Source organism: Sinohyriopsis cumingii, chromosome 5 (genome assembly GCF_028554795.1).
Source record: "Sinohyriopsis cumingii isolate HCF-2022 chromosome 5, ASM2855479v2, whole genome shotgun sequence".
In the NCBI taxonomy this organism is placed as follows: Eukaryota; Metazoa; Mollusca; class Bivalvia; order Unionida; family Unionidae; genus Sinohyriopsis; species Sinohyriopsis cumingii.
Window position 1 is genome coordinate 30,484,169 of NC_142965.1, and position 15,933 is coordinate 30,500,101.

General features: G+C 35.7%; 1 protein-coding gene across 1 annotated transcript in view; it reads right to left on the minus strand.

Annotated features, from left to right (window-relative positions):
- Positions 1–15,933, minus strand: part of LOC149798873 (inositol 1,4,5-trisphosphate-gated calcium channel ITPR2-like) — a 367,714-nt gene that overhangs the window by 85,522 nt on the left and 266,259 nt on the right. Inside the window, exons 48-52 of the mRNA XM_089957788.1 lie at positions 15,034–15,133; positions 11,167–11,262; positions 8,377–8,532; positions 5,521–5,658; positions 1,434–1,583 (exon numbers count right to left, since the gene is read on the minus strand). Of these exons, the coding sequence (XP_089813914.1) occupies positions 1,434–1,583; positions 5,521–5,658; positions 8,377–8,532; positions 11,167–11,262; positions 15,034–15,133 (640 nt within the window). The remainder of the gene's footprint in view (positions 1–1,433; positions 1,584–5,520; positions 5,659–8,376; positions 8,533–11,166; positions 11,263–15,033; positions 15,134–15,933) is intronic.

A 15,933-nucleotide genomic window follows, 5' to 3' on the forward strand; every position in this document is an offset into this window, starting at 1 on the left:
TATGAATTTGTTCAGCAAAAACAATAAACTAAAAACAGATCGATGATGGTCTTAATCGATCTATATTAATTTTTTTTAGCCTTTATTATTGCCATTCTTTCATGAACATGTAGCAGTTATGTGAATATACACTGGTTATGTGCCTTGTACAATTAAACATATGTGCCTCACCATAAAGATTACCTCAATCTGTAGTACTGTTTATATGAATGAAAAAGAGTACCTTGTGAATGTGTGGATCAACATAAATGAAACAGTTATGTATGTCTAGCTGGAATCTAATCTGGAAGAGTACAATTTGGGAAAAGCAATGAATAAAGCAAAATCTACATCTTATATTTTGGGGAATAAACAGGATTAAAGTGATGCTAAGCACGATTTGCACGGTGTAAGTAGTATACATTACAGTACAGCCTGGTCTCCCAGGGAAACTCGAACTGGCCTGTGAATTATGAAGTCACTATTTACCTTTATTAAATTACATGTTGGAGAAATCTGAAAATATGCACGTACAAAATAATAACAAAAGCAATCATAGTAGTTTATAACAATTTTGTAAGTGTTGGGACACCAAAAATATAATTATTTTTTCTTGTCCCAACATCTTGAGCCATTACAATTGTCAAAAAAGAAAGAACTAAAACATTTTAAAGTATTAACCTTGGCCTGCAGATAAGCTGACCCCTCTCCCCCCATCTTCCAGGCTTTTATTTTTCCTAAATTATTTGGCTTATACTCAAGTATATACAGTAAGTAATTATACTATAACTTTAGAACTGACTTTTATCTGAGCATGGCCACAAAAAGAATGACCTGGGGGCTCTCTGTTGGACCACTCTGGACTAGGGATAATGCCATCAAATCAATGGTGGTTGTAATGTCCCTCTTAACAAGAAGAGCTTGTATAAAATGGAAAACTGTCTCTCATTTTAAAGAATCTAATTACAGATCACTGTACAGATTGGCTTTTGACCATGGAAATAAAGCCAGACTAAAAATAATCTATTTTTAAATCCACTGAAAAATGCGTTCATGTTTTGTTCCATTTATCATTCATTACTCTGTATTTTGCACTTGCGCTCTCCACTCTCCATTTTCTTAAAAATGCATTCATAAGTTTTCATTATGCATTTTTTCTGCATTCATTAAGCATTCAATTTTCATTTTACAGGTTACATAGCTGCTTCAGCATCTTTGTGTCCAGCCACCTTCTGTGGATGGTTGGAGGACAGTGAAGATTCATCTCAGTAAATCTAACTATATTTTCCAGATTAGGACTGTGACTATGGGGACGACAGATGCACTTTTATCCATATCATGGAAAGTTCCAATGCTAGATATACTGATCTTGTGGGATACAAATGTCACCACTAGAAGATGGTGCCTATATCTTGCCGACTAGTAAAACATAAAAAATACTAATATATACTAACCGAGGTGAACTCAACCAGTGTGTCAAACAGCTGTATGATGAGGTCAACAGACTTGTCATTCACATTGGAGTACAGGATGCTGAGGAATCGAGTTGTCTCTGACACCAGGTTCACTGACTTTATGTTGTCTGGCTGTTCCCTCAGATAGTCCTAAGGAAATATTTATTTATCATTTAGGGAATATTTATGAAGAATTCGGTTTCAATATTTTTAAAACCTAGACTTTAAATAAAAAAAGGCATTTCTTAAAATAATCAATAATTGCTAAAATTAACTAATGTTCAATGGAACACTATATCCAAAATGACGTTATTATCTGCAGCATAAAGAACCGAACATAAACTATCAATGTTAAAGTCTTTGTACTTTAGGAAATATAACGAAGTCCAAGTGGCTGCATTGATGATGCTGCTATTGTCACAAAGGCTCACAATCTGCTAACGCAAGCACAAGAAGAAATTGGACTGTCAGAAGATGGTTCAAATCACCTTGATACAAAGTGGAGACCTAAAAGAAAGCCATACTGTTTGTAAAAATTTTGTAACAGTAACCCACTTTTATAACAGTGCTGTGGTGTCACTCATGGTGCATACCAAATATACTCACTTATAGTTGAGTTCAACAGCAAACAATACAGACCATGATATGTCATTGCATAATGTGGTGGCAGGTGAGGATCTATGTGGTTTGTAATACTGATTAGACCCTGATCTGACACTGCATAACGTGATGGAAGATCAGTCTATGTTGTAGGTCTGTGTAATTTTTAACTGAGCTGAACTTATAAGCAAGTATATACGGTATATAGCTAGTGTAATAATACACAGCCAATAGGCCTCTTGCAAAAAGTAGACCTTATAAGAACTGTATGGGCCACATGAAAAAGATGGAACTATCATAAAAACTTTACAGGCCTCATGTAAAATATAGACTTTATCATAAAATCTTTATGGGTCTAATGCAAAATGTGGACCTTATCATAAAAACTGTATGGGCCTTGTGCAAAATGTGCACCTTATAAAAACTTTATGGGTCTAATGCAAAATGTGGACCTTATCATAAACACTTTAAATTGTTAATGAAAAACACAATGATAAAAATAAATAAGGATTCTGCAATGTTGTGATGTTTTGAACTTATTAGCACATTGGCTTGCATGAAAATTTCAATACCAAGTAGATGCCACTATTACTAAACGAATACATTATGCACACAATATCTTGCATTTTTCTCTAAAAAAAAGTCAGGACAAAATAATGACTACACAACCACAGATGCACCATGGGCATGGACAACACAAGTTACAAGCTGTTAAAGACCAAATCAAGATCACTTTCTAAAATGCCATGAATATAGGTGCAAAATTCGAAACAGTTTCTGAATCACTAATGTTATGTCACGGACACAAATGAAACTTTTTTTGTTCCAATATTTCATGTTAAAGAAAGAAAATTGTCACTTATAAAATAAAAGAAGCATCAATACTGACAGGTATCTAATGTGTGAAATATGTTGAAAAAATGTGACCCCTGGCTTTAAAACCGCTGTAATTTATGTCTCACTGCTCCAAATCAGCTTGACATGAAATTTATCTTTGATGTGGTGTGATTTGAATTTTTAAGATATCTTTAACAATTTTTCAGTCATATCACTATGAGGTCCAATGTGGCAGTTTACAGTGATGTCTAGCACTGGGGCATCATGCCACAGACATGTAGCATGATGTCCCACCCGGTCACATCATCCTGACACCAGGCCGACCAGTCCTAACACTAACCTCTTAACAGACCTGCCAACTCTTATGATTTTGCCATAAGTCTTATGAAAATTACCCATAAAATACAGACTTACAGCATGCAAGCAAAAACTACAGAAAAAATGATAGTTGCAGAAAAATCCAGATAATCGATTCATCCGTGTTTGATATGGATCCAGGTTTCATATTAGGATTAGTGAAATAAGTCAGGGAACCAGACTAACTTTACAGCAGCACCCCAGATACTTTAAACTGCATATATCTGTTCATGCTAAGTGTTTGCATGATCAAGCTGCTGATTATAGAATTTCTTTTTAATGGCATCCAGAAAGCAATGTATGTTTAAGACGAAAGGGAAAATAAGCTTCTAAAAAAGTGTTAATAATCAACACAGAAGAATAAAAAGGAGTATTCAGATTCTTGTGAATAAAAGCTGGAAAGGACACAATTATGTTTATTGGACATCATGTGCAATTTGAGTATGTCTAATGGCAGGAGACATGAATTCTGTCATGTGAAATGGAAAAAGAATTTCCAAGAATAACGTCAAGTTGAGAGACAGCAACAAGCCATTGAGTTGCATAGGGTTTGGAAGAAAAGTTTGTGCAACTGTACTTGTGGTAAATAAAATCTATGCGTACTTGACAAACTTTTCAGTTGAACATAATGTTTATCATCGCTGCATCAAATTTTTAATTATGTTTTCCAGCTTTACAATAGCAGTTATTAATATTTTGTTACACCTTACTGAAAACTGGCCAATCTTATGGAAAAAAAATCAACTGCCTCACTGAGACAGACTCATCAGGGTTGGCAGGTCTATCTTAATGCTGAATGCCAAGTGAGGCAGCTGTTAGTACTATTTTTATAAGTCTCTGGTATGACTTGGCTGGGGATCGAACCCACAACCTCCTGCATCTGAGGCGGACACTATAACCACTAGGCCACTGGAGTGGTGGCATTTATCTTTAATTTTAACATTTTTTGCAACTAAAATGATTTATGTAGTTCTAAGTCTTTGTATTTACTGTTTGTGTTTAAAGAAGCCCTGCAATGCTGTTTTACAAGAACTTTTTTATGTCTCCTAATTAGGAACCTGTGATAAATCTTATTTTAGTACACTGTGTGTCTGATTTGTCCCATTTCAGTACACAGTTACAGATTTGTCCCATTTCAGTACCAAGTATGCCTGATTTTGTGCCATTTCAGTACACTGTGTGCCTGATTTGTCCTATTTCATTACACCGTGTGCCTGATTTTGTGCCATTTCATTACACTGTCTGCCTGATTTATCCCATTTCAGTACACTGTGTGCCTGATTTGTCCCATTTCAGTACTCTGTGCCTAATTTGTCCCATTTCAGAACACTTTATGCCTGATTTGTCCCATTTCAGTACACTCTGTGCCTGATTTGTCCCATTTCAGTATACTTTGTGCCTGATTTGTCCCATTTCAGTACACTGTATGCCTGATTTGTCCATTTCAGTGCACTGTGTGCCTTATTTTGAGCCATTTCAGTACACTGTGCATTTGATTTGTCCATTTCAGAAAACTGTGCCTGATTTTGTGCCATTTCACTGCACATGTGCCTGATTTAACCTATTTCAGTACACTGTGTGCCTGATCTCCCCATTTCAGTACACTGTGCCTGATTTTGTTCCATTCGGTACCAAGTGTGCCTGATTTTGTCCAATTTCAGTACAGTGTGTACCTGATTTGACCCATTTCAGTACATTGTGCACCTGACTTTGTACCGTTTCAGTACACTGTGGGCCTAATTTGTCTTATTTCCACTACTTTTGTGCAACTGTTATTTTTATTTTTCTCTTTTTCTAACAGACTGCAATTAACCTCTGAAAAAATAATGTACACCTGGAAACAAAAATTCAGACACAGATGTTCCAATACTTTCATGATAGTTTTTGCATTAAAAAGTTAATTTACATAATTCTTCAACAAAACCATAATTGCAAAGACTGGTATGCTTATAGTATTTCTTCCCCAATAAGTGGCATAAATTCACTGAAAATTGGAGATGGACTTATCACAGGCCATTGCTTCCTCACATAGTTTGCTAAAATTGTGGTGGTGGTAATCTTATCATCAAGCATGTGCAGATTACTGAAAAAAATAAAGAAATTTTCAACTTTTATCCTACAACTCTCACAAGAGTCAATGGCTTGAGAGTACACACACAGTTTATATCCTGAAAACAATCTTGGACCTTAATGGCTTATGTATTAATGAATGCAAACTTTTTGAAACATTTGAGTCCAAACTGTACCTTGATGCTACTGAGGAGTTACAATGATTCCAAATAACGTTACTTGCCTGCAGGCCTCTGTATTGGTTGTCACACATCAATCCCAGAATTCTCAGGACCAGTTCTATGTAGCCTTCATCCTTGAACTCAAGTTCAGCACCCATGGTCTGCATCATCAGCTTTTGTAACTCATCATCCCCCATATCCTGCAGACCAAGCACATAAGCTACCTGTTAGTCTGTTTTTTTACTCTATTTAGTGAAACATTTTAAATCAAATATGCCTGACACTAAGTTTGAAAAAGTGAAAACATCAATGACCAAGTGGATGAAAATTTGATGCAGGTGACTTATCTTTATATGGAGATTTAATATGAACTGTTTTAAGCTGGTCCTTTGAAAATGTGCAGGCCTAACAATATCATTTGTCATACAGAGATGGATGTTAAAGCTGGTTTGACTGAATAAGTAGATATGGGCTTATGATTCCATTACAACTGTAATGACAGGGAGAAGTAGATTCCATATTATGACTACTTTGTACCATGATCCTACTGATTTTTTAAGGACATGTATGCAAAAACAGTTTTACTGGGCCTGATCATGCCTAATAGCCATAGTTTTCAGATTATGTCTAATAGCCACAGTTTTCAGATCATGCCTAATAGGCATAGTTTTCGTATCATGCCTAATAGCCACAGTTTTCAGATCATGCCTAACAGCTATAGTTTTCAGATCATGCTTAGTAGCCACAGTTTTCAGATCATGCCTAATAGGCATAGTTTTCATATCATGCCTAATAGCTGTAGTTTTCAGATCATGCCTAATAGCTATAGTTTTCAGATCATGCCTAATAGCTATAGTTTTCAGATCATTTCTAATAGTTTTAGTTTTCAAATCATGTCTAATAGGCATAGTTTTCAGATCATGCCTAAGAGCTATATTTTTTAGATCATGCCTAATAGCCAGTTTTCAGATCATGCCTAATAGTTTTAGTTTTCAAATCATGTCTAATAGGCATAGTTTTCAGATCATGCCTAATAGCTATATTTTTTAGATCATTCCTAATAGCCAGTTTTCAGATCATGCCTAATAGCTATAGTTTTCAGATCATGCCTAATAGCTGTAGTTTTCAGATCATACCTAATAGCTATAGTTTTTAGATCATGCCTAATAGCCACAGTTTTCAGATCATGTCAAATAGCCATAGTTTTCTGATTATGCCTAACAGCCATACTTTTCAGATCATGCCGAATAGCCATAGTTTAATGTCTGTTCAAGGCAATTTTCATATTTTGGATAAAGTGTATCTATAAAATGAATTTTGCCATCATGACTGAAATACTATTCAGTGCATGTGTAGCCATAAAACAACTAGACCTAAATTTTTAAACTGTCTTGTATTTTCAATAAAAGCTAATTTGCATAATCAACTAATCAGAATTAAACTTTGGTGCTAGCCCATAAATACCATGTTTGTGGCCATCACGATGCATATATTCGCCCATAAAATTAGAACAATCCTACTTCTTCATGAGAGCCCTTAGGCACATCTTTGGGCAACTTATGTATCAAGCATGGTGACTTTCTGGCCAGTGGAGGAAATACAGTTACAGAAGGATGGATAAAGTGTGGAGAACTATCACATGGTTTATAATGTTTTGGTCACAGGCATACTGTCACAGACGGGTTTATTATGTTTCATCACAGGCATACTGTCACAGACTGGTTTACTATGTTTGGCCTTGAATGAGTGTGCTCCAGAATAATGTTTATTAACTTAATTGATACATCCAATCTGAAAACAGAACAAAATACTTTAGCATGTGTAATATCTGCTGTTGTCCAAATTTGGCAGCTTCATAAAATCATTGTTTTGATGTATATACATTTGGTGTACACTGGATTTGTCCACTGAACAACACGTGTTGGTAAGAGCTGTGCCAGAATTACAGGTATACAAATGGTGGAATTAAAAAACATTTAAGTTAATATAATATGGATGGTGGTTTTAATCCAGACTATTTTGTGTGGTATGTTACCTGGTCCAAGTAGAATTATGTAGCTGAAAAACACAAATTATAAAATTGTCCTGGTTTGACCTCAACCCAAAGTAAGTGTAGTAAGTGTATATATTGTTATAGGATGGAGATCTCAATAGTTTCCAAGTTATGACAGAGGGGCTAATTCTCTAAGGGAAAATAATGTACCCCAGTGCCAGTGACTGCTACAGTGCTACAAAAAGAAATTTTCCTTACAACACTAGTAAGTATGTGTGGGTGGGTGCATGGGTTTAGAGGCTGGGGATCTCAATTGTTGCTATGTTAGGACCCTGGGGCAAAGTCCCTGAGGGGTAATGTGAAAGAGATTGGGGCATCACAAAGGTACCAGTCTAGAACAATATCAAGTCACTTGGGTCACTGATCATACATACAAATGTACAACATACAACTTATTTCTTTTTATTAAAGTTTGTGTTTTTGTTTGGCTTTAGGTTTTAGTTTCATGCACAAATAACTATAACTGGCCCAAGATTCATGTGTTCAGCTTTCATTGTGGTGGGGGAGTTTCAGAGCATTACGCACCTATGTATGTCCGACAAATGGACAGACTGTATCATACTATCTCTGCTTCTTTCAATGTTCAGGGATAAATAAAATTTGATGGGTTCTGAAGGTTACTTTCCGACTCTCCCTTATATTTTTGATCAAATCAACTGTTAATTATTTATAATTTGCTTCTATTTCTTGGATTTTATCTCTGAATTTGGGTAATTTTTTCTGCCTTGATATCATGTAATTAAAACACTTTAAATAAATGTCCATCTCACAGTACAATGACTGTTTTAACTGTAGTGAATATGTAACAGCACAATAAATCCATCATTAAATATAAATGCCAGTACATTTAATATCCCATTCAAACCTGTATATTAATTTCCACTGCTGCCATTGGAGCCACTTTATTTGTGGTGTTAGTGCCTAAGCCTATTCTGCTTGCTTTTACGGGCTTCAATTCCATGCCACTGGAAACATTAGGTACCGGAGACTTGCTGGACTTCAGTCGTCTCTGTGGAGTTCGCTGTTAATACACCAATTAAACCTCATCAGTCAAGTACCTTAATGTAGCAGCCACAGACTGTATATACTCACATACAAATCCAACTGCAAACAATGCAGGCTCTGATCTGCCTTTGCATAATGCACCAGATCAGGCTACATGTTTTGTGTTCTTCCAATTACTTCTAACAAAATACATAGATCCAGATCTGCTGGTACATTGTTTGATGGCACATCAAAGTCTTATCAGTTTGCAGTTGGGCTCGACTGATGAACAAGTTTATATAGACCCTCCCCAAATGTATAGACCCTCCCCAAAGGTTTAAATAACTAATACACATTTATATATTAAGACACTTGAGGAAAACTTGAATGACTTAACTTATAAAAGCCAACCAAAGCGTAAAAGTCTTTATGGATGGAAATATCAGACCTGTGTTTTCTTTTAAAGATGGTACAGCCATCAAAAGTTTCAAGGTCTTTATTGGATGGAAATATCAAACTGGACAGTAACGCACACAAAGAAAATTGTGGGAGCAAAGTAATTTGTCAATATGCACATCCACAGGTGATGACTATAATATTTACATAGTTTCATGGCATTTCATCAAAAACTCCAGGACAAGTTGTACCAAAAGGATTGTGATCTGGAAAGAAGGACAGAAGAATGAAAACAAAGACTGCTGTAAATAACTGCCTCTAAGCAGTGATATAAAAACCCAAACAATATGCAAATGAGATAAACTTTTGATGTATCAAAGGGCTTGACCCTATCATCCCACTGCCTTAAGATATAAAGACAGGAATGTTACATGAGGTAACTGAAGTATACAATGTTATTATCAAGGTTAACAATGGGCTTTTTCAGTACTAGCATCATTTTAATAGTTGCAATAATTTCAACTAGTAAAAACTGGGCTATTTTTTTAATGTCTACTAGCAGATTTCATATCCTAAAGGCAAAATATTACAAGGATGAAACCAATTTTTTTTCAGTTATAGTATTTTTTGGATATATCAGATATGTACCCAACTAAAGTCTCGTGTCAATTTTGAGCTAGGTATTACATTTTCCAAATAGGACCTTGGATACAAAAATCAATAACCCCCAATGGTCAACTCAATGTATTGCTATTTATAAGCTGTAAGGCATGTATGTTAACAGATTTAATGGCATATCAATACAATACTGGCTATACAAAGTCAATTAAACACCAAGTTCTACAAATGTAAAGATAGAAAATGCTCCCTACCCCAACATAAATGTGAAATTCTACACGATGAAAACTATAGATGATACAATTTTTCAAAAGGTATATAAAATAAAAGATAAAGTAAACAAAATATAAAATATAAAATTCTTAAAATGTAAGAATGTGATCATCGTATATTCCAATATACATCAAATTGGAAAAGGCTCTATAATAATAATAATAATAATAATAATAATAATAATGTGCCCTACTGATAAGTGAATTGAGTGAGATATTACTTAAATAATTTAAAAAATAAAACAAAATGTGTCCAACTTCCTGACCCTTCAGGTGACATAATCCAGAAAACAATAGGGATAAGCCAATGGGTTATTCTTGGATGATACAATGCTCTGTTTAAAAATTGGATAAAAAGTTCATTAAAATACAAGAGATGAAATTAAAGCTGTAACTAAAAGATGTCCTACATTCTGACCTTATCACTCCACCCAGGGACTTAATCCAGGGGTAGAAATAGTAAACTTCACAAGAAGTGTCTCATGATATTATACTCTAAACAGGAAGTGAACTGGTTACAGAAATAAAAGGGAGAAAGAAAAAAACTGACCAGAAATGTATCATTATAACTCCAGATCCCATGACCCCACTCATGGACATGAAGAAGAGTATGTAACTATATTATATTCCACATATGAAGAAAATCAGATAATGGGTTATAGAAATATAAGTGAAGGAAATAAAACTGTATCCAAAGACTTTAACAAAATATGTGCCTAACATAATTCTTGACCCCATGGCCCCATTCCAGGGGAATAACTCCAGGGCATGTGTGGTACTGAGAGAAGAGAAGCATATTACAAATATGAACAAATTGGGTAAGGGATTACAGAAATATAAAGAAAATGTGCCCCCAATATAACAGTTGACCCTATGGTCATATTCCAGGAAGATGGGGTCCTGAGAGAAGGGGATTATGTCATGATGTTATAATCGAGACATGAGGTTTAACTGTTGAAGGTGTGACTGAAATATAGGTGATGCAAAAAACTCTAACCAAACATTTAACCCTAAATGTGTTACTGTTACAATTCCTGACACTATGGTCCAACCAGGGAATGTGTTATCACTACATTTCCTGAACCTATGGACACAACGTGGGGCATGTGTCACCATTCCTAATGCTATGCCCCCACCAAGGTGCAGAAGTAGTACTGACATAAAAGTATGGGATGGTATTATATTCCATATACGAAGTGAATCAGGAATGTAGTTACTGAGAAAGAACTGATGGAAGAAAAAAAAACTTTAACCAAAGTTCTTCACAAACCCACAAATGGACATCCCAAATACCAGAAAAATATTTTATAGGTAGGTAAATTAGTTCACATTATTCCTCATCTTAGACTAGTAACAACGGTGTTTCATTGTGACTGTCAACTTACCACCCCTCCTCTACTGATGCTGCTGCGGAAACTAGCATGGCTGCGTTGTACTGCCAAGGTCAGTTGGGAAGTTAATTTGTTGGCTGCCCGGATTTGCTGTGAAGAAAATTTCTTTTTACCAGACTGTCTGGAGGCAAATGAAGGCCACATTATAAAGTCATGGATCTGACTTGCTAATATTCATTTTGCATAATCATACAAAAGCAGTTGGAAAATATAGATTATAATTGTTGGTGAGCTGGAGTTAATAAGGTATCCATATTGCTGTGGCAGACAGGAAAGTAATTTTAGATAAACATTAAAATAAAAAAGGTCGAGGTTTAATTACTTGGCACAAGTTTATACATGTATATACACACCGTACATCTTTCTTGAAATAATTGCTCATATGCATGTTTGAAGAAATGCTAAGAAGATTATACCCTTTATTCAAAATCCTGTAAATATGGCACTGACATGTATGTGTACCATATACATCTATTGAAATAAGCTCACAGCTCATACAGGACTGATGATAGATCAACAGGATGGTGGATGTATAAATTATGCAGTTTATATGTGTACACAAAGTGCTCGTCCTGGAGATTAAACCAAGAGAACAAAGGCAAGTAATTACACAAAAATATAATCTGGCATTATCGTAAATAAACTGCACCTGAGGGGGATGCTCTAACCACTAGACCACTGGAGCATGAAGTGGAGAGTAACTATAAATCTAAGAGCAGTCCATTGTAAGCATAATCATACAGAACATAAATTCAGAAAAAAAATGATCTTTATAATGAAATGTTGACCCTGTCACAGGTGATTAAAGTTATAAAACAATAAAAAGAACAATCTTTTTCATAATATCAAAGATGAGGTAAAATGAGCTGATAAATTCTGTAAATTATTTTTTCTTCCTTTTTTACAGTTGTTTTTAAAATCTGCTTCAGATATTATCACTGTCCCATCCAAGAAACTAAATTTTACTGGGTGATTTGAGTGATGGCCAGTGCGATCACTTTTAGAAGCATGGTTCATTCGTCACTAATTACCTTGATTAGCCAGTATAGTGGTGAGTTCACATGAAACACATGCAGTCCATGATTTGTTAGAGGACGTTTACGCTATCAGTGTGCATGCGTTGAGTCCTTTAAGTGAGAATGAATACTGCTAGGACTCGTGAAGTTTTGCCTGAGGGGCAAAATTCTGAACTACTCCAAGATATTATTAATACAGATCAAAGACATTTCACAACTCTTAAGCTTTTGTTTTATGCATTATTGTAAACCCTTTACAAATCTGAAGACAGGAAATTATGTGGGACTAATATATTTGATTTCACTTTGATAATTAGAACTTCAATTTTTGTGCATAAGAAAATTTAAAAAAAAAATAAAAAATAAAAACATATAACATTTCATTTTTTTTCTAACTGAAACCCCAAATTTTTTTTGGACATTTTATCTGCTATAAACATATTCAGCAACTTATTCTTTTCTAGATCACTGCTCCAGTGGTCTGGTGGTTAGAGCATCTGCCTTGGTTGTGGGAGGTTGCAAGTTTGAACCCCTGCCAAGTCATACCAGAGACTTATAAAAATGGCACCAACAGCTGCTATGGTTGGCACTCAGCATTATGAGGTTAGTCTTAGGACTGGTCGGCCGGGTGTCAGGATAATGTGAATGGGTGGGACATCATGCTACATGTCTGTGGTACGATGCCTCAGTGCTAGACATCACTATAATCTGCCACACTGCAGATATCATAGCAATATGACTTAAAACTGTTAAAGCTAAGTTAAAAATCCAAATCACACACACAGACACACACACACACACACACTCTTTCTGGATCAAGACAATAAAACATGGCTTAATAATGATCTGCATCGTTTTATTTCTAATGTAAATTGAATTCATCCTCTGCCACTTATACTGGCCATCAAAAATACCCTATCGTGTGCTGAAAAAAAATGGCATTAAACACAAAACAACAACAACAACAACAACAACATTTAGGACCAAGCAGACATCATAGGAAGTCTTTTAGTGAAAATCTCATTTTGATACAACCATTCATTAAGGAGGAGTAGCAATAACAAGATTTTTTAGATGGTCACTGTGTGCTGGAAATACTGGATGTCAGATTGGCACCATGTTCCTATAAGACCGACTGGACATATAAGTCTTTTCAAAATCCCATGTCAAAATAACTTTCTGTTCAGGAAGAGTTGCAACAGGAGAATTTTCAAGATGGCTGATGTAGTGGCCATAATGGATTTAGTATTGACACCATTGTTATTTAGGACAAACTTGACATCATACGAGGTGAACACACCACAATGATATCACCATCAATGTAGGAGAAGTAGTGATAAAATTTTCAAGATGGCTGCTAAGGACTGGCCTTCCTTGACCTCAGACCAGCAATATTTTCATTTAGCACTAACTAGACATCATACAAAGTCTTTTAGTGAAAACACAATGTTGATACAGCTATCTATTCATGTGGAGTAGTGATAACAGGATATTCAAGATGGCTGCCATACCAGATGTCAAATCAACATCAGTTTCATTTTGAACCAAACAGATAGCATATGATGCCTTAGTGAAAACTCCATGTTGATATCACCATCCATTCAAGAGGAGTACTGATAACAAGATTTTAAAGATGGCCTTTATGGTGGCCATATTAGGTTTGTGAGCAGCAGCATTTTCATCTAGGACCAACTAGACCATGGGATGAATGTGTAAAGTTTCATGGCAGTTTAGGAGGTGAAGTGGACAGACAGACGGATGACAGACAACGGACCATCTCATAAACTCTTCTGGTTTATAACCAGTAGAGTAAAAAATGATCATGTTAAAAATTAAATGGAATTTTATATTTTCCCCAGCAACAAGCATTTAAGCATTAAAATGTACCTCTGGGGTTTGCCTGAATTATCTCCATAAAATTCCACAGATGACTGTATGGTGATTGCTTTCATCAAGAGGTAAAATTAATCCTCATTTGATGGCTACTCATTAATCCACATCTACTCATTATCTAATTAATCTCTCTGGGTGAATCTATAAACCTGTGTGACACTGTTAGCAGGACTGATGGTGACTTACAAGTACTATATGCAGTTAGCCCTTGAAAATGATTAAGTGCCAACAGTCTTGATGTATCACAATGGCACTGTCCAAAATTTTTTTGAATAAATTCACAATAATCCCAGAATATTTTAGTCTAAAGTCAATGAGCACTTTGTAATTCCAAACAAATGAGTGCTCTCAAATTATATCTAAACACAACATTCAATATATCTGCCAACTGCTTTTGGTGTATGGTGTCTACGGTTTAAATGTTCCTACATTTTCCTACTCAGTTTTTGTTGTAATACCTCCCACATGATGCAATTTACAATACATCCCCACACTGAAAAGAACCCAAATTACTTAATCATCCAGTGGCAAATTACTCCATATTGTAAACAGGTTAATTATTAAGATTGATTTCAAAACTTATCGGCAACTTATTTATAGCTCATTGTAATCTACAGTCATGGACCAAAAGTTAAAGACACAATTTAGATATAATTTCAGTCATGATGCCATGTTAAATGGGAGATATCTCAAACAAGTGAGGAGATATAAACTTGAAATCACACAACAGTATGGCACAGCATGATTGTCCCACAGTGAAGTCAGAAATACAGTCCAAATGTCCACAAGTTATTGTTACTAAGGACTGGATACCCAACTCTCCCCAAGTCATAGTCATTACAAACAGAACCTGACAATTCCTGTAAATGATCAGAATCAATAAATGTATATCAGCATGTAGAAAATTGGAGACTTAACAAGAGACTATGAGTAAGAGAGACATTAGACTCACTTCTTCAGCCAGTTTTCCAGTTGCCATGGCATTCCGCATAGCTTTCATCTGGGCCAACTCTTCCTCCATCTTGGCTTGATGCATGGCATGCATGACACGCCTAAACAGTAAAAACAGAGAGCTTATGACAAAGTGTGTTCACAGACACACACACACACATTATACATTAACAGCACAAATTCTCGCAACTTAAGCAATATGCTTGTCATAGATCTTAAGGGTAACAGGTTACTCCAATATAATCATTGAAGTTGAAAAAACCAAGATCCTAAGAAAATCACCAAACATGGATTCATATGTGTGTGTGTCTGATTTGGATTTTTAATGTAGCTTTACAATATTTTTAGTCCTGTCTCTTCGATGTCTGCAGTGTGGCAGTTTTTAGTGATGTCTAGCACTGGGGCAGCATGTGGCAGACATGTAGCATCATGTCCTACCCAGTCACATTATTCTGACACCAGGCTGACCAGTCCTAACACTAACCTCTTAATACTGAGTGCCTAGCGAGGCAGCTGTTAGTACCATTTTTGTAGTCTTTGGTATGACTCGGCCAGGGTACGAACCAGCATCCTCCCACATACGAGGTGGATGTACTAACCACTAGGCCACCAGACCGGTCCGTCATGGCTTGTAAGAGGTGAATAGTTGTCAGTGTAAAGAGTCTTCTCCTGGATTATCATCTTAAATGGCTTTCAACTAAAGCTGTCCAAATTTTAGAAAACTTCTACGGGATACCCATCGATCCTAATGATCGGTTACCCGGGTATCCAGTCAAAGGGAAAATGCATTAAATAAGTATAATCCTGAATTTAAGTCCACATTTTTTTAATTTCACAGTATCCTATAAATATCACTACTTAATGTCATCTGGCACAAAAGCCACAAAGTCGTCCTCAAGCT